Below are 15,231 nucleotides of genomic sequence, written 5' to 3'. Positions count from 1 at the left end.
GCTTTTTCACCTGTCTTCTTCCTGGGACAAACTAAAGCAGAAATGTCCTCCTGGTGGCAATGGCAAAGGCACAAGGGAGCAACACACAAGTTCTCTGGAGGCCTAGGCATGCTGTCACTTCCAACTAGAGGGCCAGAGTAAGTCACACAGCTGAGCTTAGAGTCAAGGAGAGAGAAAATATCTCCAGTCTTCTTTATGGGAAGAACAAAGTCACATGGAAAAGCACAGGTGCAAAGCTGAGGTGAGTAGACACAATCTTCTAGCTAGAACAGGCATACCAAAGTTCTGTCTAGGTTAATCCACAAGACCCACAGTCTTATCCCTTCCAGGCTGAAGTTGTTTGGACTTGGGGAAAAGCCTGAGTTCCACGTGGGCCAGAGACTTTTTCAGGAGTCATTAGCCATGGGGCGTTAAGGAGCCAGATTATATAAGGTCCTGGCTGCTTGGGTTGAGCCAAGACCTTTGGAAAACCATAGTCACAGGGGCAGAAACTCTTACAGAAGAAGACAGGCAGGGATGATCAGACTGTGAGGGACTGAGGCATGGGAGAGAGAGAGGAAGGGAGGAGTTGGGGGAATGTGAAGTAGGGGTAATGTCTGGGTAGAGAGAGAGAGCTCAAACACCTTTGCAGGTGTTTAACTTATAAGCAAGAGACCACTATCAGTTTCTTGGTTGCATTTAATTATAAAAATTATCATGTATTGTTGGGCAACTTCATTTTTAAATGATGGTACTGTCCTTCTGTTCCCACACCCACAAAAATATTCTTTACATTTAGAAGGAAGGAAAAGGAGTCTTTAGCTAAGCTTCCTGATATTTGCATATTGTCACCCTATGGATAGCTGCACAGGTGGCCTTAATAGACATATAACAACAATGAGGTAACATTTTTTATTATAAAAACCATATTCTTCCTATGAATTAAGTCCATATCACATGTACATATACACATATACAAATAATACATATATTAGATATATAGCATTTTAAATAGAACTGAATTCTGAGATTGTGTAACTGCAACAAAGCATAAAAATTGGGTCCTCCTGATAAAATCCACCTGTCCAATCACTTACCATATAAGACAATATCTAATTGTTTGGGAATAACTAAAAGTGATGAGAACAACCTCCCAAATTGTCTTTTATTTTTCAAGGTGTCCTTAGTCATTGGTCATTCTACTAATGTTTAACACCATTGATAACCCTCCTTTTGGGAACCATTTTATCTTTGGATTTTCTGCACCTTATTACCTCTTGGTATCTCTTCCCCTGAATCCAGATTTCCTTCTTCCCCAGTGGGGTTCTCAATGGTCCTGTGTTGGAGAGTCAGGAACCACATCTTGGGGAGAATTTGCCTATGTATAGGGCCTTTTCCAATTTTCCCAGTGATTGTGAAGGGATACTGGCATTTAATGGGCGAAAGGCAGAGGGAGGGGACACACAGAACAGTTTCAAATGACAAGGACTCATTCAAAAATAAATGAAGATGAGGAGACTGAGGCTCAGGAGTGACTATTATGTAAGGATCCAGGTCAGGACTGACTGTTGGGCCCTGTCTTGTTCTCTGCAGGAACATGTTCATCATATTTAGACAAGGGCTTGCTTAATGATTCGCAATGATGTAGGCTGTGGAAAATACAAATCTGGCAGAACATCAGACCATCCATCATGTTATTCTCATCAAAGGACATCTTTTAAACATGTGGTTTTCATAAATCAAGATACACACAATATTCATTCAAGACTGTAAACAATCCTTTTCAAATTTTCATACCCGTCAAATCACCTGCAGATCTCTCTGCCTCAACAATGAGGTAACACTTTTGATTATAAAAACCATATTCTTCCTATTCTCCGCATTGGGATCATTCTGGGAGCTTCTAAACTACAGATTCCTGTTTCCCACCCACAGAAATCGTGATTTAATTGGTCCAGACAGCGTATGCTCTGGGCTTAAGAGTTTTAAAAGATCTCCATGTGATTCTTATCGGCAGCTAAGTTTAGGAAGGGCATGTAGATTGCACGCAAGGAAATAAATCCATAAAGGCAAACCGATAACGTGGTAAGAACAGGATAGCTTAAATTTTGCAAGGTTAGTACTTTGAATAGGATGTAGCGGCTGGGAAACGTCACATAGAATCAGTGTTTAGGGATCTGCTGAGGCACAAGGCTCTTCTCGCTGCGGAAGAGGAAGCCAAAGCCCCCCACACAAATCCGGAGAAACGCTGACCCAAAAAGGGCCCCTGGGAGCTTGAGCTCGCGCGGGGCGTGGCCTGCTGCCCGCGCGCAGGCGCACCAGTCCCGCCCCTCGGGGGTGGGGAAGGTCGCAATCCCGGAAATGCGCAGAGGCCGGTGCAAGGCTGATCCGGAGCATCGGGCTCCGGTCCTCCGCTTGGGGCTCTTCACGTGGCCTAGCGCCTGGCCCCGGGCGCCCTGGAGCCGCAGGTCTCAGTCGCCGAGGCGGTATCATCCCTGACAGTCATCGATGCGTTCATCAAAGCAGGCACGAGCCCCGCGCCGCTGCTCCCCGCGCATCCTAGGAGGTTCATCTGCTCCTTTCCGAACTGCAGCGCCAATTACAACAAGGCCTGGAAGTTAGACGCTCACCTGTGCAAGCACACAGGGGAGGTAAAGAGCCCGAAGGCGTGGCCACGGTGGGGCTTGGCGTCTGGGCCCTGGGACTAGGGATGTTTCAGCTGCCCTATGTGCTCCGCCTCAAAATCCTGGGATGCGGGGCGTGAGTGCGCAGGGTCGCATGCCTGGCTTTGCGGAACAAGTTCAGCTTTGGCGCCGTGGACCACAGAAATGAGAAAGCCATGCCTTAGGTTAGGAAAGGAGCTGGGGAGGTAGACAGGAAGTTCTAGGACCGAGGTATCCTTGCCACGGGCTCGGGGTTTACTGAGCAGCCCTTCCCCCTTCTTTCATCTCTCATCTTGAGTCACCACCTTGCGATCTGTAAATACGTGCACGATTGGAAGTCCCCACTGCAACAGGCACTTGCCTTAAGCACCTCTGTCCCAGAACTTGTGTGTAGGATGATTTATAGTACTGGACGTTTTGCAAGCAGCATGCATTCATTCTTGCAAAACTCAGTACCATTCCTGCTCTGGAGAGAAATCAGTGAACAAAACAGGCAAGGCTTCTGTTGTCACAGATCTTGTGCTTTAAGCAGAACAGATAAAGGAATGAGTAGGAGTGAGACGCATAAATGGGGAGCTGCTGGAGAGTGCTCAGGAAAGCCCTCTTGTCCTGACTGAGAAGGAAGGGATCCAGCCACGTAGCCGTTTGAGGGGAAATCTGGGCAGAGAGAACTGCAGGGAGAGCCTGTGGGCCTGAGGGGAGGAGGGGAGGCAGGCCAATGTTTTGGGGTGGGATCCATACAAGAGGAACTCTGAGAAGCAGGTTTGGGATCATTTGTAGGCCAGGGTACAGATGAGTTTGGAGTGTGGGTTTTACTTTGAGGGAAAGAATACTTTGAGGAAAGACAGCTGAGGGAAGGGAGGCAAAGGAATCTGCCCAATTTCCTACTTTTGGGCAGAGCCTGGCTTCACACGGCCTCAGTGAAAGGCCCTTAATTTATTTAAGTTAGAGGCCTGAAGTTGGTTCCTTTGCTACTAGCTCCTCCCTAACTTAGGGACCGCTCCTCATTGTGGCCTAATGACACCTAATCTTACCCTCTCCAGCATTTGAAGGCTGACCATTTCCTTTTTGGGACCTTCTCCTCCAGCTGTTTTCCTCTTCCTCATTGACCCCTTTCACTGGCTTATCTTCTGCCTTCTAGTTTCCCCCAGTTTTCTTGGCAGGCCTACCCAGTGACTGGGTTCACTCGTAACATCCATGACATTTTGTCTCCTGTCTTTCTTCTTACCCCTGTCTCCCAGACTCTGAGCTCTATGACCCATATGTCCAAATGAGAGCTTACCTCTAATTTTAGACAGGTGTTGTATTTTGGTTATTGATACTACCAGTCTCCTTCCTACAGGGTGGAAAACTTCAAGTCACCTTTGTTGTCCCAAATCCCAATTTGACAAACGTTGATTGAACCTACTCCATGAAAGGAGCTGTACAAAATTCTGTGGATCTTCCCCTAGTAATACAGCTCATCTGTCTTCCTGTCTGCTTTGCTACCAGTACTGCCATTTGAGGCTTGGCATCTCCCTCCCCGACTGTCATGCAGAGGCGGATTTAACGGCGGGCGCTACAGGTGCACAACCTGGGCCCCGACTTCTGAAGGGCCCTGCAAAACCCCAACTTTACACTTTTTTCTAATGACACCAAGTTTGATTTTATATGTGCAATTTTAATTACGTACAAATTTACAATTGGCCGTAAAACCTGATAGTATGTTTATATTAGCTTATTTTCATTATTTCATTACTATGCTGCATACTATACAGTACAGTACACATACTATGCTGCATAGGCCCTGTGTGGCTGCGCTACTGCTCATGAGAGCAACAGAATCGTATTTGCTACTTTGTACTTACAAAGGTTCTCCTGCAGTGCAGACTTAACGATATACACAAATATGCAAGGGATGTAAATTAGTTTGGGGATATGTACTTGTTTCATTTATGGTTTTAAAAATAGTTTTCTGTGCGTATAAATAAATATTCAGGTAAGTTGAAATTATATTAAAATAAAATTAATTCCTATTGTTGAAACTATATTAAGATAAAATTAATTCCTGTTGTTACATCAGCACCAGGATTTTCATAGTTTATGAATAATTTTTGAATTTTAATTAATCATTAATTGCACTGTAATGAAAAATCTCTAGTATTCTAATCATTCAGACTATTTTATATTTTTATTTTCATTTGTAGCTAGAAAAATAAAACAACATCAAAACTTCATGATTATTATTATGCTATTATTAATTATATTATACATATATTCAAATTTTATTGGAAATAAAATATTAATAGTACATAATATTTTTTATTTATTTAAAAATATGGTTAACATATATTTTTATTTTCCCCGTCTCTTTTTTTTTAAGGGGCCCAATATTTCCTTCTGCACCTGGCGCCTCAACCAACCTTAATCCGCCTCTGCTGTCATGGTTCATTTCCCATAATAAATACACAAAACTGGTTTTTGGAGGATGTGTTTTGGCTTTTCCTTTAGATTCAGGATGGAGTTTCCTCCTCTCAACCACTAGGTCCCAAGGGGTGATTGCATTTAGGGCTGTGAGCTTTGCTTTGTCCTGGCACCTATGAACTTTTTCCAGAGCGATGCATTTTCCTGTAGCTGTGCCAGCCATTCTCTTAGCACAGACACTGAGCTTGTTTGGGATAAGGCAGAACCTACACATTCTTCTTCCCTAGGCTTTGAATGGACACACGCATGCTGTGGTAGAGATCTGTGTAGTAGGCAAGTAATCTTTAAGAGGGGAGCTGCACTTGAAGCCAGGCTTCAGGTTAGGTAGGAGCAGATTAATCAACCGTGAAGGCTGCCTGCTTATTACATATGCTATGCATAGAGTAAAGTCTGCTGCAATGACTTGAGAAGTTGTGGCATTGATGTATAACTTCATGCAGGACAACCTTGTCTGGCCTTGATGTAGCAGGTGCTCAACACTTAGTGTCTCCATCTCTGGAGACATGGCCTGGCTTACTGGACATTTAAGGCCTTTAAATAATGCCAGAGTTACTAACGTGGGCAGAATTGACATGTTTTTTTCTTTCCTTCCTGCTAGAGACCATTTGTTTGTGACCAAGAAGGGTGTGGCAAAGCCTTTGTCAGGGACTACCACCTGAGCCGCCATGCCCTGCTTCACACAGGAGAAAAGCCCTTTGCGTAAGTAGAGAACTGGGTTTAGGTCTCTGAGGTGGTTGTGTGGCACTTTGACCTGGTAAGAAAACCAATTGATTTTTACCTCAAGATCAAGAGAATGTGAAGCTTCATTTGTGTCTCCTGATATGAGGAGACCAAGTTTTGAATGTGTGGAAGGAAGTAGGGATTTTTGCGGTTATTTGTGTATAATAATTTGAGGAATGAGTTAATCTGAAGTCCTTTTGCATTTTCATCCTCTCATCTCCTTTTAAAGTACACAGTAAGTGGGAAATCAACCCTGAAACAAACACAGTTTAGACCAGATGAAAATGACTCCTTGGCAGTTTCTTAGCTCTACATTGTCAGGGACTTTCTGAACTGATAAGCTGCTGGGATAAGAGGTAAAAGCAGTAAGAAAGACAAGCTTGTTTTGTGTGTGCGTGTGTGTGTGTTTAAATCCTCACCTGAGGACATTTTTTTTATTGCTTTTAGAGAGAAAGGTAGAGTAGACAGAGAAATAGAGATAAAACATTGGTTGGTTGCCTTCTTGTAGGCACCCCGACTGGGAGTTGAACCTGAAACTTGGATATGTGGGAATCGAACCCGTGACCTTGCAGTGTACGGAACAGGGCTACAGCTGAGCCATACTAGCCAGGGCAGAAGTCGAACTTTTAATAGTTTATCTTGTATTTCTTTGGATTAAGCCCCTGCACCTCTACCATACCAATTCTAATTTTATTCTTCTCGGAGTAGCTGTTTATTTATCTGAAAGAGTGGAGATACAGCTTTTCTTTTAAATCTACTACTTCTTTAAAGCACAGTGGACCTCAAATTTAGGGTGCATCAGAACACCTGGAGACTTGTTAAAACAACTTGCTGGACCTCACCCCCAGAGCAGCTCATTTCTGTAGGCCGAGGGTGGGGCCTGAGAATTTGCATTTCTAGCAAGTTCCTGGGTGATGTTGATGCTGCTGGTCAGGCATCCCCACTTAGAACCACTAAACAGAATGTTCCAGGAAAACATTAAGTTTTCCTTGGGGAAAAATAACCCCAAAATAAATCTAGTAGATGTCCAGAGCTATATGCTGGAGATCGTGTCAGGAAACAGCTCTACGGCAGGTTTTGCAGATATTAGGATTGAAGATCATAATCTTGTTCTATGAGACAGTTCCTTGAGCAGTAGAGTTTTCTAATGACCTGAGTTGATTTCTATTAGTTTTAGGCTGACGAATGTAAAGGGTCCCATGTATCACTAAGGTTTCCATGGTCTGAAGAAGGTGAGCTGTTGACACAGGACAGTCTTCATTGTTGTGTTCCTTGTGGAAGGCCATCTGCTCTCCCTCTGACCGGTGTGCCAGCCAGAGGGAAAGAGACCAAGTGCTGAAAATGGCAGATGTCTGCTTCAGTCCCTGTTCAAGCACACAGTATGTCCTCAAAATCAATGACTCTAAATGAAGCTTAATTTTTTTCAAGATATAGTTCAGCGACACCAGTAAAGCATAACTAAGGTGGTCTGGAAAATAGGACTGGAATATAATCTTTGACCTCGAATTTCACTTTGGGGAATTTATTCTACATACACACTTTTTCCTGCATTAAAAGCATATATAAGGTCATGTGCAACACTATTAATAATAACAAAACATTGGAATCAACCCACGTGCCATCAGGAGCTATAAAGTGTGTCACAATAGTGGAATGCTATACAGCTTTAAAAATGAATGCAGATGATCTCTGTGAGACGAAGAAAATCTCCAAGGCATATTAAGTGAAAAACCAATGTTCAAAAATGTATACATAAAGGGCTACCTTTTGTGTATATAATGGGAGGGGGGTAGACAGGAAGAACCTATATTTATATTTCCTTATTTATGTATAAGAAGCCCTAAAACTTCCAAAAAACTAAAAATTTTTCCTGTCCTAGGAGTGGTGGGAAGTACTGGGTGGGTAGGGGCAGGGGCGGAAGGAAACATTATGCATCCAGGTCCCTTTTTATGCTTTTTGGTTTCTGAACTAAGTTACTGTACACTATGTGAAAATAACAAAAGAAAAAATGGATCTGGGTACAGATGCACAGGATGAATGGAATAGAATCATTTCCGCTGGAACAACGTGATGTTTTCCAGCTCTCTTTAGTTCCAGATACCCATAGCCAGCTGCTAGTTGTCTCTATGGCTTCTTAAATTCACTGAAGTCCAACCTGAGGTTGGCTTTCTCTTTGGCCTTCCCCTCCCTTGTTCCTGTCAGGTGGCATCACTGTCTATCTGGTCACCCACAGCGAAGATAACGCGACTGCCCTGGACACCTCAGTGTGTTCTCCTCCCCAGCACATAGGTTGTCAAGTCCTGTTCCTGGTCCCTCAGGTCCGTCTCTCCTGCTCCAGCTGCCACTGTCTTATTTCAGCCCTGCTCTTCACTGGAATGGCTGTTTTCTTTGTCTCCTCACGGGCCATCTCCCACATTATCCTCCAGGTTGCTTTCCTACTTAAAACAGTGCAGTGCTTTTTAAGCATTGCTTACAAATGAAGTCCAGGTTCTTAGTATGTCATGTAAGTGACCTTTGTGGTTTGGCCTTTTTATTCTCATTTTATTTATTTTTTTGCTAATCTTGACCTATTTGCTTGAATTTCAGACATGAAATTGTGGTCCAGCTATGCTTAACTGCCCAGCAGCCTCTCTCCCTGCACACCCCTGCTAACTCTGCTAGGGTCTTCAGTGCTCCTGTGCCTGCTCTTTGGCTCCTGTCAGGATTTTTCATGGCCCTGTCCTGCCCCACACTGGTGTTAGGTTAGGTGCTTGTGTCAGGATTGAAGTCAAGAGTGACAGAAAACCCAGCTCTATAGGGGCTTAAAGATGTCTCCTTTTCTCTTACATAACTGAAATGCAGACCTAAACAGTCAAGGACTGCTCCATACTCAGGACCTGGGCTCCTTTTAACTTACCTTTGCCATCCTCATCTTGGGGCTTTAATATCATGGTCCAAGATGCCTGTTGGAGCTCGAAGCTACCGCATAAGCATTGCAGCCACCAGGATGGAGCGAGGTGCAAGAGAGGTGTGCCTCCTTTTCAGACGCTCTGTGGGATTTAAGCAGTGTGGACCAGAACTTAGCCATGTCGTGCTCCTAATTGCAAGTGAGGCTGGAAAAAGCTCTCTTTATGTTGGCTATGTACCCAGCTGAAACTCAGTGTTCTGTTCCTGAAGTCCAGAACACCTGCTGGGCCCGGGCAACATGGCTCAGTTGATTGAAGCCTAGTCCAGTTCGATTCCTGGTCAGGGCACATACTTAGGTTGCAGGTTTAGTCCCCAATAGGGGCATGTGTGGGAGGCAGCTGATCAATATTTCTCTTTCTCCCTTCCTCTCTCTCTCTTTCTGTCTCTCTCTGGAATCAATAAATATATGTTAAAAATTAAAAAAAAAAAAGAACTATTGGAACTTGTGGGGATTTCTGCCTCAGTGTCCCCACAGTGACCCTCCTGTGTGTTTCCAGTGGGTGTCTGGGCATATCTCCCACTGTCACTGTGCTGTTAGTCTGTCCTCCTCCATCTGGATAGCATAGTGCTTCATGAGAGTAGTATTCTGTGTTTACCAGGGAATGGTAGATAAGATGGGGGTCTATAGAGGAAGTCCTGCCTGTCCATCAGGCTGATAAAAACTCTCCACAGGCAGAGCACATATTTTAAAAAACACAGCTTCCCAAAGAATTTAGGTAATTCAAGGCCAAGGTACAGAAATGCTTGTTAAGAAAACTTGACCAGCTTGGTGATACGCCAAAGAGCATAATGGTTTATGCTTCTGTGAAACCAGTTTTGTTTTGTTTGGTTGTTTTTTTGAAGTTTTTTTGGTAAGGCAGTTTATAGTAATATTTTCAGGAAAATTATGGTTATCAGATTTTAAACTGAAAACAATTTAATTTAAACATGGATATAAGCCTAAAGAGGGTCAGGGCTTTCGGAACTAGCGTTTTTCACCACCCCTCTGCCTAGTGTACAAAGGATGTCTGATGCTATATGATAACTGCAGAAGCCTAACATGAATTGCATCTTGTTCCATGTTAATCACATCACAGCACAGAGGCCTACATGGTATGGCTCATACTTTGAAACATGCTAGATTTATACTGTACTTTGGAATAACTTTTTATAAAGCCTTAAAACTTTTCTTCTCTTGGTTTGTTAATATTTGGGTTTACGATTTCTCATAGTTGCGCAGCGAGTGGCTGTGACCAAAAATTCAACACAAAATCAAACTTGAAGAAACATTTTGAACGCAAACATGAAAATCAGCAGAAACATTATGTAGTAAGTAGGAATGATTTTCTATGCTTAAATTCTCTGAATATTTTTATGCTTATTGTCTGTTTCTAAAATTTTCATTAACCAGATTTTTGTCACATATTTAAATTTAGCCTGACACCCACTATCAGAATAATTATTTTATTTTGAAAGCAAATTTTATTGTGCCAACTAAAATATATTATTGGTAGATTACCCCAAATTAAACATTTTTCTCTTTCAAAAATGTTTCTCTTTAAAGTTTTTTGACAAAGAACTTTACAGTAAATTGGTGAAAGTAGCAAGTGTGTAATTGCCACAATATTTTTATGTTGAGAGGATTGTTATGAAAGGTTCTTTGATTTTTCTCAATACTAACAAATCTTTACTGAACAGTGCACTTTTGAAGGTTGTAAGAAGACCTTTAAGAAACATCAGCAGCTGAAAATCCATCAGTGCCAGCATACTAATGAACTACTGTTCAAGTAGGTACTCTATGGGGGTAAAGGTCAACATGGCAGATTTCAGGTGGGAATAGATTGAAATGCAAAGGTTGGGTACAAATGTTCTGAAGCAGTTTATTAATCAGCATTTTTCTGTTAACATGTGTAGTGTACACCCTTTTATACATTGGCCTGTTCCAGTTCAGTTTTGCTTTTACTTCTCTAAAAGAAATACTTAATATGTTTTAGACTAATCTGTGAGAATAGCACAGTTATAGTTAAGCTTTAAGGGAAGACTAATAAATGACTTAACTATTCCAATAGAGCCTGTTCAATTATATGACATGTCCTTATGGAGATACTAATTATGTTTTTGCTGTAAAACAAAAACAGTGTGGGTAGCCTGCATTAGAGAGGGTTTCATGAGGAACAAGCAGGAGTGACAGGAGATACTAGACCTGTGAAGGGCATCGAGGGCTCCTGGCCGCCTGCTTGGATGGCTACTCTTGAAGAGCATGGGCTCTGGGCACCTTCCTTCCACTCACACAGCAATGCCCTTTGCCTGGGAGCCGCTGCCATGACAGTGCCTGTCATCGCTTGCAGGTCTGCTTATTCTTGTGCTGCTGGTGGCATTGATGCCGAAGTGGCACGTATGTTCCATTGCTCACTGGAGGCTGGTGAAGCTGCTGCTGTGTTTTCTTTTCACCCTATCCTGGGGCAGCATCATTAGAAAAACTAGGTACAAACTATTTGGAGTGGTTTAGGTGTTGACCTAAACCATCTTTTTCATAGCCATGAAACTGGAGTATAATTTCAGAAGAATAAAGATAAAAGTGTTTAATTTGATCATATAAGCAAAAAAATCATGTGACATTGTTTCTTTCAAACAGTTGTGTTGCCTCAAGTTTGGTCAGGTAACTTAATTTTACCTAGGATGTGGTCTAAATCTTAAATCATTTTTATATGACTGGTTTGGCTGTGGGCAGGGGAGACTTTGGCAGGAGAAATAGGACAAAGTACTATTTACCCTAAGGAGAATTTTCTGTGAAAACAGCCTGGCTGATACTTCATGTCTTGTTAACCCAGGTGCACCCATGAAGGCTGTGGAAAATACTTTGCTTCGCCCAGCAGGCTGAAACGACATGGGAAGGTCCATGAGGGTATGTACTTTGCAGTGCTTACTCCAACACACCAGCCAAAGGGTATATGTGTTTAAGTCTTTGAATACTTGGGGCTTTCTACTCTATTCCGTGGTCATAATAAGAAACTCAGAACAAGGTAGGAGCACCATTCTGCTTGTTCAGGTTTTATACTCTTGACCAAAGAGGTGCTGTCCGTACATCATGTCTGTTCTTCCATTCCGCTGTCACTGTTGTTCAAAGTTAATGTATTGTTCAAAGCCAGTGCCCTGGCTGTGCTCTGTCCTTGTGGTAGTGCCAGTGCTCCAGCCAAGGCATTGCTTCTTCATAGTGTTGGGTTGGCAAAAAAGTTTGTTTAGTTTTTTCCATACAGTGGTTCTAGTAGTGCTTAGTTGTCTAATTTCATTCAAAACAGTTTTGTTAGATTGTACTGTGACAGCTGTCATATCAGCATGCATTTTTAAAAAACTCATCAAAATTGGTGAATTTTTGTGCATTTAAATATTAAAGGTGGAAGAAAATATGCAGCATTTTTGGCGTATTATGCTTTATTATTTCAAGAAAGGTAACGCAACTGAAATGAAAAAAAAGATGCAGTGTATGGGGAAGGTGCTATGACTGAGTAAATGTGTCAAAAGTGGTTTGCAAAGTTTCTTGGTACTACTGACATTTTGGCTAAATAATTCTTTCCTGTGGGGCTGTCTTATGCATTGGAAGATGTTTAGCAGCGCCCCTGGCCTCTACGCACTAGAAGCCAATACCGGAAGATAGCTGACATACTCAAAATATCCAAATCAATAAAGTTATTGGTGAAAATGAAAAACGCGTCTTTTATTTTACGGAAAAAACTAAACAGACTTTTTGGCCAACCCGAGTTTTTAACCTCTTCTGCTTATTCCTGGTGTCATTCTTTACCTGGGAGCGTTCGAAGGGCTTAGTTAATAAGTTAATATAATAGTTTGGAGTTTTCAGAGCAATCACATTGTAAACTTTTTAAAAAAAGACTTGATTAAACTAACTACTTGACTCTACTGTGTTCTCATATGGGATTTTTGATATCTATATCCTAATTTCCCAAGCCCTAGAATTTATGGAATATTTTTGTGTTTGTTTTTTTAATAAGAGACTAGTAGCTAAGAGTGCCAGGCAACCTCATTCTTTTGTTTCTGTCTGGTATTTAGTTGGGTGGAACTCAGGCTGGCTGTTACATTGACAGAATAATCCAATTCTGGTGCTTTATGCAATGTTAATTTTTGTTCATAGTGTTTTTCTCTGGGTTATTCTAGTTCATTTTCTTCCTTAGCTGTACCCTGCTTCTTTTTTGCCATCTGAAACTTACAAGATTTAAGACTCGAGGAAGCCAGGGGGTGGGCACATAACTGTTGATGGTTTGCCAAAGACAAAGGATCAACTAAACTTTTTTGGTGAGGAAAGAAGAGGCAAGCTTAAAGCAGGGAGGGTGAGGGGCCACCACCACGGAGGTGGAGGTTGGAGCAGCTGGGTGTCTACGTGCAGTACAGTCAGCTTCCTGAGAGCAGCAGAAAGGGAAAGGCAACCTCTGTGAAGTCCGCTGAGGTGAAATTGTACATGAGCTTCCTTGATATGCAGCTGTTCGGTTTTCCTGTCACCTCTTGAGACTAACAGAATAGAATACTCTTGGAAGGTAGGAGGAAAATTACACTGGCAGATAAGTTTCCTTTCTAATTATGATTGTTGTTTACACTGAATATTCACAAAAGGCAACACACCAATTTTATTTTTTTTAATAGGCTATAAATGTCAAAAAGGATGTTCTTTTGTGGCAAAAACATGGACAGAGCTTCTGAAACACGTGAGAACAACCCATAAAGGTAAGGCAGACATGAATGGCTCGGTCTATGCATTTCCCCCTTAGAACTGATTTAGTGCTTTTAAAGACAGAAATATTAAATATGTACTTTAAAATAGATATTTTGTGAGGTGCTGGACACTTTAGCTCTTTGACAGAAGAGAAGAGATACCTATGGTCCAGGGTTCAGTAGGAGTTATGCCAGGTCTCTGCCAGCTGTTGTGCATACTCAGCATTTTAAAGCCTCTAGGCACTAGGATTCTGTGGGGCATTTTGGGAAAGAGTGCCCTATGTGCCAGAGGAGAAGGAAGGAACTGGTCTGTTTAATTTTCTCCCTTTGCCACTGCCACCATACTGAGGACCCTTGCTCCCTGGCAAGGGTGACTTTATGTAATAACTTGGGATAATTGAGACAAATGTTGAAGCAAGAAAAACTGGAGTGTTTCCTCTGAAATTTCTGATTTATATGTGATTATAAGGTTTTAGGTATTGAATATGTTACTTATATGTTGAATACAGTATTAATGTTTTCTATTTGGTAATACCTGGGGAAATTGGTTAAAATTTTTTGTCTACTTCATCAGAAGAAGTGATGTGTGAAGTATGCCAGAAAACGTTTAAACGCAAAGATTATCTGAGGCAACACATGAAAACACATACTCCAGAAAGGAATGTGTGTCGATGTCCCAGGGAAGGCTGTGGTAGAACCTACACAACTGTGTTCAATCTGCAGAGCCACATTCTCTCCTTTCACGAGCAAAGGCGTCCGTTTGTGTGTGAACATGCTGGCTGTGGCAAAACGTTCGCAATGAAAGTAAGTGCTCACCCTCCAGGGGCGGTCCTGTCAGCGTGTAGCTTTCCAGCTGGGTTGCGAGGAGCCCTGGGTTCTGGGATGGTGTCCCAGGGTCTGCAGGCTGGGTGAGCTGGGCTCTAAGACCCTCCCCTCTTGCTTCAGCTGGAGTGGTTCTGAACTGAAGTCTGCGAGCCAGATTTGCATCTGCCACATGGTTCTCAAAGTGCGGCCCTGGCTGAGGAGCTCCAGCATCACCTGGAAATTTACTAGAAATGCATAGCCACATGACCTGTTCTAGACCTACTGAATCAGAAACTCTGGGGGTTGGGGGCCCAGTAACGTGTTTTAACAAACATTCCAGGTGATTCTCACGTGGGCTACATTTGAGAACCAGTGGCTTATGCAACCAAATGCTTATTCAGAAGAGTGTGCTGATATTTTGGGTTCCTTTCAGGCTGCTATTAGCCAGGAGCCATTGTTTTAGGTCAAATCATATAGAGATTGAGAAGGGAAGTGGGTAACAAGGAAATGAGGCACTACAGAAATTTGGGGATCCATCTAGTCTACGTCTTGGTGTGATTCAAATAGGTTTAGGAACATGACAGAGTGGGGGGCCCAGGCAGCGTGGGAGACCCTCACTCTGACTGGTGCTCTCACATCACTTACACCGTGAATTATAATGAAGACTGAAGAGAGAAATGAGGCTGGCTCAGCACAGGGTGACCATTAAACAACTGGGAGCTGCCAGTGGTCAGCATTCTCATCAAGAACAGCAAGACTCTGGTCAGGTATTCCACCGGTTTCAGGATGCTGTTGACATAGCTTTGGGTAAAAGAACCTCATTCAGCTTGGGGTAATTCATTCAGAACTAGTTTTCCTGACCTCTTCTTATATAAAAGAACTAGGAAGCCACAGGGGACCTACCAAGACTGTATAAATTCCTGACCTGGGTCATTGGAAGAGGCAGTGATTTCAG

The 15,231-nt window shown here is 42.6% G+C and overlaps 1 protein-coding gene across 1 annotated transcript in view; it reads left to right on the top strand.

The window, feature by feature from the left end:
- Positions 1-214: 214 nt before the first annotated feature.
- The window catches only part of GTF3A (general transcription factor IIIA), a 15,873-nt gene continuing 856 nt past the window's right edge, over positions 215-15,231 (top strand). The window contains exons 1-8 of the mRNA XM_090275170.1: positions 215-241; positions 2,418-2,630; positions 5,704-5,804; positions 9,983-10,079; positions 10,449-10,537; positions 11,582-11,655; positions 13,404-13,484; positions 14,047-14,276. Coding sequence (XP_090131296.1) covers positions 215-241; positions 2,418-2,630; positions 5,704-5,804; positions 9,983-10,079; positions 10,449-10,537; positions 11,582-11,655; positions 13,404-13,484; positions 14,047-14,276 — 912 coding nt within the window. The remainder of the gene's footprint in view (positions 242-2,417; positions 2,631-5,703; positions 5,805-9,982; positions 10,080-10,448; positions 10,538-11,581; positions 11,656-13,403; positions 13,485-14,046; positions 14,277-15,231) is intronic.

This window comes from Furipterus horrens, unplaced genomic scaffold (genome assembly GCF_987537825.1).
Source record: "Furipterus horrens unplaced genomic scaffold, mFurHor1.1.pri manual_scaffold_4, whole genome shotgun sequence".
Lineage (NCBI taxonomy): Eukaryota > Metazoa > Chordata > Mammalia > Chiroptera > Furipteridae > Furipterus > Furipterus horrens.
The sequence above is the reverse complement of the archived record's forward strand: the minus strand, read 5'-3'. Positions and strand labels throughout refer to the sequence as shown.